The sequence below is a fragment of the Poecilia reticulata genome, linkage group LG14 (assembly GCF_000633615.1).
Source record: "Poecilia reticulata strain Guanapo linkage group LG14, Guppy_female_1.0+MT, whole genome shotgun sequence".
NCBI lineage: Eukaryota > Metazoa > Chordata > Actinopteri > Cyprinodontiformes > Poeciliidae > Poecilia > Poecilia reticulata.
In genome coordinates this window covers 18,110,385-18,123,449 of record NC_024344.1, presented here as the reverse complement: position 1 = coordinate 18,123,449, position 13,065 = coordinate 18,110,385, and the positions used below count along the sequence as shown (strand labels likewise).

The window sequence follows — 13,065 nt, the reverse complement described above, 5'->3', positions numbered from 1 at the left end:
TATATAAAGATCCATTTTTATCTGTATTTCTGTTGTTTATTTTATGGCACTTTAGGAGAAGTCGGAATCAGTTTACTTCACTTTTTACAGGTCTGAGACTTGCAAAAATGTAAATCTTAAATTGTCAGAAAACTCATCTCTGAAAGCTTTGTTTTAGTAACTAATGTACTGTAATAGTGGAAAATGTAGAAAATAAGGACCTATTGAACAAAAAAATTGGATCAGACTTCCACATAGTAAACCAAACTGAACCACTCCGTAAACAGCATCATCCATTAAACAATGCTACACTGTCTTGTAAGGGGAAGTAGAAACCCTAGAAGTTAACGTTATGATATTTTGTTGCCATCTGTTCCTTCCAGATTATACAGTTTGCAGTAACATTTCAGAAACATGTCAATTTACAGCAAGACTGCTGTGTTGGCAGGTGGCCTTACACTTTACTAAGAACCACTGCTTTCCTTTTTTTGTGAAGTTGGTTTATGTCCATGCTTGAGCCACTGACATATAAACCGTCACCGCTTTCTTCCTCCAGGTTATGTATTAAAGACAGTGATAAAAGGTGACAGGCAAAGGCATCCAGCATGTGTGGGTTAAAGTTGTGTTTCCAGTTGGCTAAGCATCCACTCATTCGCTCCGTCCATCTGTCAGGCACGTCCCCAGCGGCTGAGCCGAGGGCCCACGCTCTCCCCTGCTTTCTCTCCGGACTGCGATTGTTGAGTGATCCAGACTGTGGTCAGTCGCTCCCTCTGTCTGTTCTGCGTCCCGCTGAGGAGGCCGGAGACCAGAGACACAGAGGCAGGCAGTGCCTTATTACAGCCCACTCACAGTGTTTACATCCAGCGAATTAACACAAACATAGTGGGGGAAATATGAGATCCTGCCCAGTGCCTGACCCCAGGGAAGACTGCCACTTACATCATACACACACACACACCCACGCACAGACCCCCCATCCTCCACACACCCACCCACACACACTACACAAATCAAGGAGTCAGAGATACAGTTGTATCTTTAGACTAAAACCATACTAAGTAACATTTTGAATGTATTTCTGCAATTGATTTGCCAATGACAGTTATGGGCTCAGAGATACTTAATAAATTTATACCTGTCTTTTCATCTGTCCATCCACTGTTTTTCTCTTATTAAAGAAGGGATCGCTAAGGGGAGGGGAAACCAGACTTCCCCTCTAGAAGACCCATGACCCACTCCAGCTCATTCTGGTGAGATCTCAAGCACTCATAGGTCAGAAGGAATATACTGTAAATATTCCCTCCAGCAAGTTCAAGGGCTGCGCCAATGTCTTCTCCCAGTTTGACATGCCTGGAAAACCTCCAAATGGGAGGCGCAGCTTCCTCGGAGATACTGATAAGGTACTGGAGCCACATCAACTCCCTCCTCCTTACGCAAAGCAGCAGGAGTTCTTCCGGAATGATGAAGATAACAAGGGATGGTTCTTTTAGTGATGATCCATTGTTCATCTGTTTCCCTGGCCATCCTACCATCACTCATGAACAAGTGCTCCCCTTGAGGAAGACTTATGCCTCGTCTGGAAAGAGTAGACCGGGCTTTTCTAGTTGTGAAGGATGGCCTCAGATTTAGAGGAACCGACTCTCGAACCGGCTATTTCATAGTTGATTGTGAACTGATAAATGCTGAAGATAATTGCCTGAAAGACTTCAACAGAACCACATCATTTGCAAAAACGGAAAGACAAGACTCTAAGGTTCTCTGTTCCATGACTACTCCTTGAGGTCTTCTCTTTGGCAAGGGTCAGGGCTGGTAGAGACAAACCCGCAATTGGAATAAGCTCATCGTAGTGCCATGAATGTTGACGCAGCTCCTTCTTTGGTAATTCACAGATTCACAGAATTCACAGATTTGATGGCCCTCGAGACAATCTCTGTCTCTGTACTCCTGCAGCATCCCATACAAAATGCCTGAGGGAACGCAGTCATAAGCCTTCTCCAGATTCTCTAAAGAACCGCACAGCAGACAACCAAACTCCAAAGACCCCCCTGAGCAAATCAGACAGGATAAAGATCTGATCCACTGTTCCATGGCAAGAACAAAAGCCAAACTGAATCTAAGGCTTAACAATCGGCCCGAGCTTTCTCGCCCATTTAGCTTTTCATCTATAGCGTATGTACTTCACACTTTGAAGCCAGGCATGAACGGACAAACAACACGTTGTTCAAAGTCACTCATCTCATTAGGAATTACAATAGATTTAACAGAGTAAAAATCTGACTACTTTACTCGCTGTAAGCTTCTGTTGTCTACTCTGTGGCGGAGGCTTTTGTCTGACAGATGTTTACAGGGGATGGGAGGTGTTTTCTTGCTCTGTGCTGTCTGGGAAAACATCTGGAGTTTGTGAGGATTTACCAGTAATCCCTTCAGCAAGCTGTGGGGTACTTTCTTAGAATTTCAATGAGCGTGTGTAGCAGGAATGCTTTTCTGGGACAGAAGTGGAAAGAAAAAAAAAAAAAAACAGGCCGCTTTGCGTCAAGTGTCGCAGAGGTCGAAAGTTCTGTAAGCTTCTTAGTGCTTTAGCTTTTAAGCATAAATAAGTTAAACTGGTTTGGCTGAGATGACTCCAATAAACTCTCATTAAAATCCTCTAAGCGTGAATGAATAGGCAGGGGGGATAAAACTTTCATGCAGATTACCTCATAAATTATTTGAGAAAATGGGAACGGCTCTTTCAGTTGGGATGGCAACATATTAGAAATGCTCTGAAGCGCTCAACTACAAACTACAGACGGAGGCAAACCACCCAACAACACACTCCCACAGAACCTAAGGAGTTCTTTTTTTTTTTCTCCCTTTCTCTCTGCCAAAAGACCCACAGGAATGTATATCTTTGGTTTAAACTCTCCGGGTTTATGTCTGAGACAGATGATACCACCCAGGAGGAATTTGCGCAGGGCATCTCTTTTATATCGTTGCATACTGTGGCATCATCCCTCACTGCAACAAACCTCTTAATGACAGTCCTCAACCCACTCCCTATAGTTCACATTCATTATGGTCATTATATTCACCCGCTATGTTCAACAAGCCAAGCCCCGAATGTAACCAGAGTAAATAGAAAGTCAATGCACAACCCTTTTGTCGGCATGGGGAGAAGAAAAACACAACATAATCTAATCAAGCCCTCTGCTGTGTTTATGCTAGACGTCTTATTCAGCTGTTTTTTGAAGTATCGTATGGGCGCCTCGGAGTTGCAGACAGTTTTCGGATAAGGTGTTTGTACAAGAATGTTGCCGTTAGGCTTGAGGACAGCCGAGTTGCTGAAACTATTTTACATTTACACACAACACTTTTATGTAATTATGTGCCTGTTGGAGCCTGTTAAGAATTAAATTAATGTATTATCTGCTAAATTATTATTGCTATTGATCCAAAGTTATGCTAGTGGTGGATCTATTGTTATTTCTTTAGTTTTTTTAGGCCCTCTTCCTCATCCGCTCAGCCTCCTGCTGTGATTAACAAGCAGCTGCTTGTTGTGGTTTGTCTGTTTGGTGAAAGAGTGAAACAAGTTTTTCCAACACAAAAATTAACGTTTATATTTCAATTTTTGTATGAAGTCAACTCGGTGAATATTTCTGCTATTTTTCTAAGTAAAAAAAAATTATTTTTGAAACCGGAAAACTCTCAGTGAGTGGCAACCTCCTCCTGAGAAACTACACTGGCATTCATGTTTTTTAACCTAATTATGATTCTGCAGTGTGTAACTTTTGCAAAAAAGTTTATTATTTTTTTTTTTTTTACATATTTGTTAAGATTTTCATTACGTTGTGACAGTATAATCTCTGAAAACCTCCTCGTGCTCCCAGAACTAACTCCAGAAAAATACCACTAACAAACAGCCAATCAGAGCCAGGGGGAGGGTCTTGGTGCTGTCAATCCCTTTCTGCTACGCTACAGCTGGTTCGACACAACAGAGCCGCAAACAAATGCTGAGGCTAGTCCAGCATGGCCGATGACAGCGGATAAATAGTTTTCCTGTAACGGTAAATTGTCTCTCTGCCACCAACACATTTAGCAGCACATACACCAGAGTGACTGGCAGGGCTACGACCTTCGTCCTGGCTCTGATTGGTTGTTTTTGAACAGGAGTGGTGGTTTTTTGTAACAGCAACACTAGGTGGAGGTGCAGGAACTTATTTCCACAGATTATCTGTCTCTTAATAAACTGTCACAGTTTTAACAAAGAAACAAACACATTTTTGTAAAAGTTACATGTTAAACCTTTGATCAGTGATTAATGATCAAATAGCTCTATTAGACATGCAAAGACTATCGTATGTAGCATTTATCTTACTTCTCATCCACTTTAAATAAAGCTATTTTACAGTTTAGATGTACTACTTTTGCCAGTGTACCTTAGATCAACCATCAACAAAGAGGCTTACAATAAAACGTTTTATTTCAGAAAACAGCCATCTGGCCAAGAGAAAGGCCAGAGTTACCACTTCAATAACACAACAGTGTGTGCTAAATTGAATTAATCCAGAGTGAGACAGGTCGCTGTTTGCCCTTTGTGGCCCCAGAGTTGGCCCATTGGGGTTCCTGGCCCAGTCTAAGCAGACAAAGAGCAGTGAACAGACACACAGAGCAGGACCTCGGTGCTGTGCTCTCTTTCCACTGAGAGAAATACAACCCACCTCCTGCCTCCCAACCAGCCGCTGCAACCCACTCTCACTTCAGGAAGCAAGCCCACACACAGGGGTAGCAATTACCCTTACCCCATAGTTGGATGACCCTGTGTTCTTGACCCAGAGGCAACAAAGCTCCGTGCCCCTCCTCTCGGCTCGAGAGAGCTGAGGAGCTGATGGGGCGGCAGGCACTCAAAAATGGCAGTGCTTGTTTAAGGTCACTTCCTATTCCCACTCTGTTGAGAGCGAGCCTGTCAATCAGACAGTAATCGCACAGTGGCTGGTTGCTCCTGAGGCAATACAGCTGGGAGCAGGGAAGCAGACCACTGCATATTCTGGCACAGTTCTCCCTGCGCCGACACACCATCGTACCGTTCCTCTAACCACGTTATCAAATCTGAAAGGTTCGGATCATCAGCAACATATTTAAGAATCGCAGCGGGACGAAGATATACATCTTTTTTGTCATATTGTGAATTAGCTGTGATTACACACATTTTGGTTGGATTTTACTACAAACACCCAGGTCTGAATATATCCAGATCTACAGAATCAAGAAATCACTTAAATTAGAACGCATCTGACAACATGAGGTAAACTAAAAGCGTAATTAGTTTGGATATATTTTTCCCTTGTATTGAAATTCGTTTGATCAAGTGAAACATTTAAATGGGACAGATAAAAGCCAAACATGAGGAGTCTGCAAGGAGTGCAAAGACTTTTTCACAGCACCGTCGGTGCATTCTCAAGCTCCTGCAATTGATCCAGAAGGTGCTAATTAGAGCTCAACAAATATTGTTATATCTCAACATGACCATTATTTTTTTTCTTCACACCTAAAATTGAACAAACAAAAAAAAAAAAAATCCCTCAAACCATCCTTTCTCACCTTCTTCAATTTCAATTCCCTCCATTATTCTCCTCCTCCTCCCTTTAATCAAATATGAATAGAAAATGTTCTCACCTGTTTTGCAGAGCGTATTGGGAATGACACTAACCTCTTTTCTTTCACTTTTACACTAGACACAGCCAGAAAACACCCATGTTCGCTTAAACTTGTCTCCGCTGTTGTTTCTGTTTTAAAGAAACATTTGTCTTTCACATGATCCTGCTTTCGGTGTAGCAAACTCTGAAACTAAAGAAATGGCAATTACATGTTCAGCGTTTCGTAAAAGATCGAACAACACAAAGGCTTTGCACAGATGCTGTGAATTGTTTTCAAAAACGACACCTGCTCAAGTATCTCATTTTTAAAGCAAAATGTTGTTTCTGATGGAAGACTCAAGTTTGAATAAAAGTCTTTTCATGTAAGGGCTGTGATGTGTAGGATTACTTACAGCGCCTTATTACAGGCTGGACCAACACGACTGAATCAACAGAATGAACTAACTTCTTGATGCGCCAGCAAGGTTTGTGAAGACCTGGTCATTAACCATCATTTGATTCAGGTGTGCTGGAGCAGTGATGCATCTACGAGCTAGAAGTGGAACTCACCGTAAGGTAAGGTCATTTTTAGGGATGCGTGATATTGGATTTTTGGTCCACATCCGATATGCCGACATACTAAAACTCATTTGGCTGATTATCGATATTTATTTTCCTATAGCTTCTTACTGCAACTATATGGCTTGATCTACTGTGGTATTAAAATACTGCATTATCTTTGTCGATTTAGCCTGCTACCAAATGCAAAAGCAAAACTCAACCCGTTCACAAGCCACAAGTGAAAAGCACATCTGTCGTGCATTAATACCCAAAAGTTTCTTATGACCTTGTGCTGTGCTGCAGGAATCATAGAGTTGCATTTGAAACGTAATCAATTACAAATTTAACGATGACACTTGACTTAATGTAATGTTTTGATTGTTGATTCCATGTTGCATGACTTTGTGTTTTTGTGTTTATTATGATGTAAAGCAAATTGAAAGGCCTTGCTGCTGAAATGTGCTACACAAATAAAATTTGATTAATTGTCATAGGTTTTATATCACTTTTATATCAGTGAATTATTTTTGACAGAATGGTTGAAGTCTGATATAAAATTTTACAACTAATATCGTCCGATACCATACTGATAATATTATGCATCCCTGGTAATTTTATTTATATAGCACATTTTCAGCAAGAAGGCAGTTCAGTTCAAATTGCTTTACATGAACTAGAAGGAAATATAAACAAAACAAAACAAAAAGAAAGACAAAAAGGTAAAAGTACAAATTCTTGTTCAGATAAAAGTAGATGTTGGTTCTCCATGTTGGATGGTGTAAAGTAGACGGTACATTCAAAGGCTGTTCTAGATTTGTAAGCTAACAGGAGTTTCTCTAAGTTTTGCTCCAATATCAAAAGTATAAAGTTAAATGTTGGTCTAAAGTAAAAAAGCACTCCACAGTTTACAGAAGGAGCTAAATGTTGATCTAAGGTAATGAGTACCCCACAATTTCTAAAAGTAATAAACTAAACAGTTTTCTGTTTTAAATGTAGTAAAGACTGGAGTTGCAGAGATCCATAGGTGATGTTGAGGGATTTCTGCGGACAGGACAGCCTATCGTTACGTACTTCACAAATCTGACCTTAAGAAAGATTGCCAAGTGAAAATCCAATGAACTCAACCTTTTGGCCAATGTACAAAGTTCTATGTGAGGTCGTAAACTTAGAATACATGACCCTAAACACACCCTGGCCTAATAGTGGTGCAGGTATCATCATTTTTCTAACATTTCTTAAGCGTCACTGATCAGAGTTGTAAAAACATAACGGCCATCTTCTCACTTCTGCACCTCAAAGCTGATTAAGTACAAAATGGAAGACCAGATGGAAAGAAAGCACCTCGGGCACTAACAGATGCTCCCATGTGGACACATGGCATCTCATAAGGTTTTTTTTTTTTTTTTTAATGATGCATCTTTAAACTGGCTTTAAAGAGGTACAGTTGCACTAGCACTGAGCGGGGCTGCTGTTCGGCCGTGTTTGATGTAATGAGATAGCTTTGTCAAGCCAACGGGGCAGACACCTGACGCTGAACGCAGAACTTGATCAGTTAGCATCAAAACCGTTTGAGAGACAAAACAAGGAATACAGTCCAGATGGTTTCTACTGGCCGATTCAGATGATGTCTGGCTGCAGAAACTGTAGATGTTTTCGTCACAGTACATGACACAGGATCTACTGTCCAGACAATGACATCACTGTGAGCACTCAAACTTTATCGCTGTGCTACATCACGACGTGTCACGGCTAAACTGGAGGGTGGGTGGGAGGGGGGGGTCGTTGTGGACGAAATATTACATTCATAAAACTGAAGGTTTTACGTTCATTTACTTCATCACTGAATTAGGACGGTTAAAATGTCATGAAGTAACACATTTAATACAAGCGCTGTACATCAATACAACCACAGTACAGTAGTACCTGTACACTGAGCAAGCTAAGCAGCAAGACATTAAAGTTGTCTATTGGCTAAAGTGAAAAAACCCCCCAACAAACATAGCTGCAGAGAGTGTGTGCAACATGTCCGATGGTCGTATGCACAGGTATTCACCATGGCATGTAGTGGAGTACAGAAAAAAAGGAAGTGCACAGAACTCACCTTCTCGTTGTACTTGAACTTGACATAAAACCAACTTGACTTGATCATCCTCCTGCCGTCAGTTTGTGAAAGCTCCAGTAAGCAAAGAATGTCAAAGTCTCCTCCAAACACGGCGGACGGTTAATGATCTGTGCTGTGCCACTGAAATGTTTCGGCTTTCTTTATCCTGCAGGTCTTTGTGTGGGTTCCTTCTCGCTCCGTCTCTGACTTCAAGGCTCTGAGCCTGCTACTGTACTGTTTGTTTCACTCCCTCGACTTAGTGGTGTAGGGTAGTGTGCGGTCGGGTGGTGTGTGTGCGTGAGTGTGTGTGTGTGGCAGGGTTGGAAGGCTGACAACAGAGCTCCTCAGATGGGCTTCGGCTGTGTTCAGCGGTGTTGGCAGATGCCAGCAGGGAAGCAGCGCAGAGATGTTTTTCTTCAGAGAGGCAAACTCTTAAGACTCGAGCAACCTCATCTCTCTCCCTCTTGTTCAAAGTTTATTTTCTCTCTGTCCTCTCTTGGCTTCCTCCTTCTGCCTCTTTGGCAGTTTTTTTTTTTAAACATTTCCCCTTTAAGTCCAGTCAATGTGTCCTCTCGGTTGCTTCTTATCGCTCCGTTTTATGCATCGGTAAGCTCTTTCAGCCTGACCCCATTCAACCCCGTTCTCTATCTGTTTCAGTCAGTTTCTTTGCCCTCTGAAGTTTGGCTGCCGGCTTTATGACTCGCACAGACAGCGGCCCTGATGCCGGTCTGACCTCAAAGATGCCACAGACTCGACGTGTTCAGACTGCCGAATAAATTTGTCTCCAAGATGTTTGAATAAATCAGGATTTCCTGAGATCAGGTGAGGCGCGGTCCTAGGGAAAAGCTGTGGAGCATTCTGGCTTTCTCACACAACTCAACATAGGATGTGTTAAACTGAACCTAACCTGACTCGCATAACATTTGACTAAATTTAGGATTTATGTTATTTTAGCTGTCAGGGTAAGTTTTAACAAAGCAAACAGATGAACACTTCCCTTTTGAGAAGCTCTGCGTGTTGATGACCATTTTCCACACAGAAGTCAGCTAAAAAAAAATTAAAAATCAAGTCAAATTGCTATGCCTTTTATTATGTTTTAAATAATAAAAAACAAAACTTCAATGCAAATTTATGCAAGATATTTTTGAAGTAATGAGTATTTATGTTCCATTATTTATTTATCTTTTTTCCAGAAATGAGACTATGTCGTATGAACACTCTTATTACTGCAAAGATATCTTGTATAAATTTTCACTGAAGTTTTATTTTTATTATTGAAAACAGAATAAACTGCATGGAAAAGTCTGGAATTTGGACTTAATTTTTTTTTTAGCAACTGAAAATTGTTTTAAAATCACAGACTATAGATGCTAGATGGATGGACTGATGAACAGGAGATTTGATATACATAAAAGATATTCAGCATGTTTTTGAAGCCTAACTGTTAGAGTGACCTGTATAATTATGTTTGTTTTTTTCTTTCATTTTACCATAATACACCAAAGCACAACACAGCACTTCATTAGTGAAAAGGAAATAAAAGGAGTAGTAGTGTAGGTGGCTCATTTCATATTGTACAGACGACTCTGAAACCTGAATAAACATCCAATGACTAGTTTTCATCAAGTAAAACATATGATTCAATAAGTGTGTGAAAGAGCTTCTTAATTCATTATTAAAATCTTAAAGGAATCAGTGATCTAATATTTTACAAGAACTGTGTGTTCCTTTTGGCCTTTTTCACATTTTGTACCATTACACCTACAAAATTCTATTTATTTTACTGAGAACGTGCTGTATGTGTTACGCCAACACAAGTAGCGCACGACTAGAGTGGAAGGAGAACGATGCATGCGTTCAATTTGTTACTGACAACAATCTAAAAAGTGTGGTCTACATTTGAATCCAGTCCTCTATAATGTGATTCCCCTACAAAAAAAATCCAGCTCTGCCAATTTCTTTTACAAGTCATCTAATTAGTAGTCTACTTGTTTGCAATTTAAAGGGGCAGCGTTACATAAAATCTGCTTTTTTGAGCTTTGCATCATGCTATAATGTTATCCAGTCATCAAAAACATACCTATAGTGTTGCTTTGATCATTTTATTAATGTCTAAAAAATCTTTTAGTTTCCCATGGCAACCATTCAGCCACGCAAAACGCTAGGAGGGACAGAGTGCCACCTTCAAGGATGCAGTTCCTCCTCTGAACGGCAGTTTCTCAGCTTCCGAGCATCTGCGCTACAAAGCAGCCCTCCCAGAAAATTCCCCCCCCACTCGGCTCCTTCAGACTAGCCAACAGCAATTAGCAAACACCTGGTGGAGCTGCACATCTGCTGAGCTCAATATACTAACTACTTCTCAGTGAAACGGTGGAACAAATTGTCAAAGAGGAGCGATGATGTGACGACTTCCTGAAGGCGGAGATTCAGAAAGAGCAGGAGTTTCTTAAAGAGACAGAGACTCAATTTGAAGCTGTGAAATTACGAGGTCAAATCTCTTTTAAGTCATATTTGACATATTTTTATAACATGTGAAGGTTACACAGCTGCTTCATAGTCCCAATTTATAGCATAATGTGGCTTTAATATTACTTAATTCAGTTACTTCATTCTGCTGGTGGTGGTCAGAGGGCTTGCATGCCAGCCTCAGTTTTGGCCAGACTTCAGCTGTAGCTAAAATCCAGAAGCTTGCCACCATCAGCGTGTAAATGCGTGTGTGTGTGTGTGTGTGTGCATATGACTGAATGCAGTTGCTTTGGAGTCTGGACTTGATAAAGAGCTACGCATGGTAAATGGCTGAAAAGGTCATTTACCATATCAATGACCCGAGAAGACCACGTAGTATATTTGTTAATTCTGACCTCAAAGCATTTCAGTTCAATATCGAATATGTGAGCAAAGCAAGCGGCGAAGTGTTTGAAAGGTTTCTGCAGGAGAAAGTGAGCAGAATGAAGCGGACCTTTAAACACCAAGTGTGAATGCTTACAGACTAAAAAGGCTCGAGCCCAGCACAAAGAGAGGGCCACCCAGCCAATGTTTACATTCTGCCACTCCCCTCAGCACAGAGGACCCGAAGTCCAAACAGAAAACACTTGTGTGTATATAATTATGTCACATCTCACAATGGCTTAAGAAGGCTGCCAGCTAAAATGGGCTCCTGTACCCCGCAGTATTTAACCAAATTTGGCAGCTCCAGAGTTAAACAGAGGTAACCTTTCTATCATAGCATAACAGAGGCTTATAAACAAAGGCGATTGCTCTCAGTAGTGCCACTGTGTTAGCATCCATGAAGACATAATTGGCTTAGCAACACTTTTAGCCCCAAGCCAGTGCCAGTGCATAAGAAGGACTGGCAGAACACGCTGCCATACTGAAACAACAGGGAGGACGCCACACAAAACATGCTCGTTTTGTTGTACTTGTTGTACTTGTTTACTGCTTTGTGTTTATGGAGTCGGTGTGTAGCCTGAAATGGGTAGTGCTATTCTCAGTCTGCAGATACCTGAAGCTGACGACGGGGGAGCCAGGGAAACAGACCTGGGACTACTTAGGAACTAATTACAGTCACTGAAAACAACTCCGGTCTCGCTGCGCCCCTCTGACCTATGATCTAATTTTTATGGTATTTTTTTTGTGTTTTTTTTATGCGAACAGACAGATTATCAACTAAAAATTCAGTCAAAGCACATTACGTAAAACATTAAATTCAATTCCATCGTCTACTATAAGGTAAAAAGTAAATGCTTCAAAAGAATTGTTGCGAGTGAAGAGCCAAAGTTGGCTAGCAAAGCCGATTTTGGACCAATTAGATTCCACATCCTGAGCTGCAACGAAGTGAGGCTAAAGCTAACGGCCAAGAGCAAAGGATAGTTCTAAGCGTCTAAAGCAAGTTCAGTCTCAAAAAATGTCATTATGGAAATGAAATCTCATGAATTATTGTCATATTTGAGCAGGACGATTATGTACAAAGAAGCTAATAATTATATAAACAGAAAATGTAGTTGGGTGGTGGTGATCTCCCTATATAAGTCAGAAGTCTGTAACCCCTTCTTTTGTGTATGGTTTCTTTAGATATTCCTTTCAGAGGGCCAGTAGTCAGGTCTTGTCAGGTGGGCTTATCCTCTGTGGTTGGTCTAATCAGAAGAAAAACAAACAGCAGGTTTCCTAGACTCTTTGTTGCTGGGGGCAGGGTGTGTGTGTGTGTGTGTGTGCGTGTGTGTGTGTGTTGGCACAGGTGAATTAACAGGACATTTCGCCTGTATACACGCAACACTAACGGGACATTTTGAATTAGTGGGACAGTGCCGATGTCCTCATAATTCTTGCAACGTAAAAATGATTGGAGGGGGTTTKAATGGATGCCAAAGGGTTAAATTCCAAAAATCAGGCAAAGTCCCAATAATTCACATTTACATGACATTTGTGTATAACCTGTGTATCGATATGGTGCCCCGGGTGGTAACTTTGGGTATTGCACTTGCTCATGAATAATTCACACATGTGTATTTTTTTAGACACGCTGATTGGCTAGCACATGGGAGTCCCTGTAATGAAGGTTTTTGTGGGGAAAATGTGTGTTAGATAACAATTCTCCTTAATGTAATGAAGGTTTTTGTGGGGAAAATGTGTGTTAGATAACAATTCTCCTTAAAATATGCTACTTTATTGAATGCAAATCTGGCTAAATTAAAACACTGATTATTTTAGAGGTACTAAATCTGTAGCTTGCTGTTGGGTGATTCATTTCAGCAAAGTTAATCTTTAATCTATGGTTTTATAGTATACTGAAGGATGTAAGAGGATTAATAATAT

At 40.9% G+C, this 13,065-nt stretch overlaps 1 protein-coding gene across 11 annotated transcripts in view; it reads right to left on the bottom strand.

Moving 5' to 3' along the window:
• auts2a (activator of transcription and developmental regulator AUTS2 a) overlaps positions 1–13,065 on the bottom strand; it is a 358,488-nt gene that overhangs the window by 251,558 nt on the left and 93,865 nt on the right. The window contains exon 1 of one of the 11 annotated variants that reach the window (XM_008428216.2): positions 8,254–8,485. The exons of the other annotated variants lie outside the window; for them this stretch is intronic. Within the exon in view, the coding sequence (XP_008426438.1) occupies positions 8,254–8,301 (48 nt within the window). The 5' untranslated portion in view covers positions 8,302–8,485. Of the gene's footprint in view, positions 1–8,253; positions 8,486–13,065 lie in introns of those variants that run through there. 11 annotated transcript variants of the gene reach the window in all.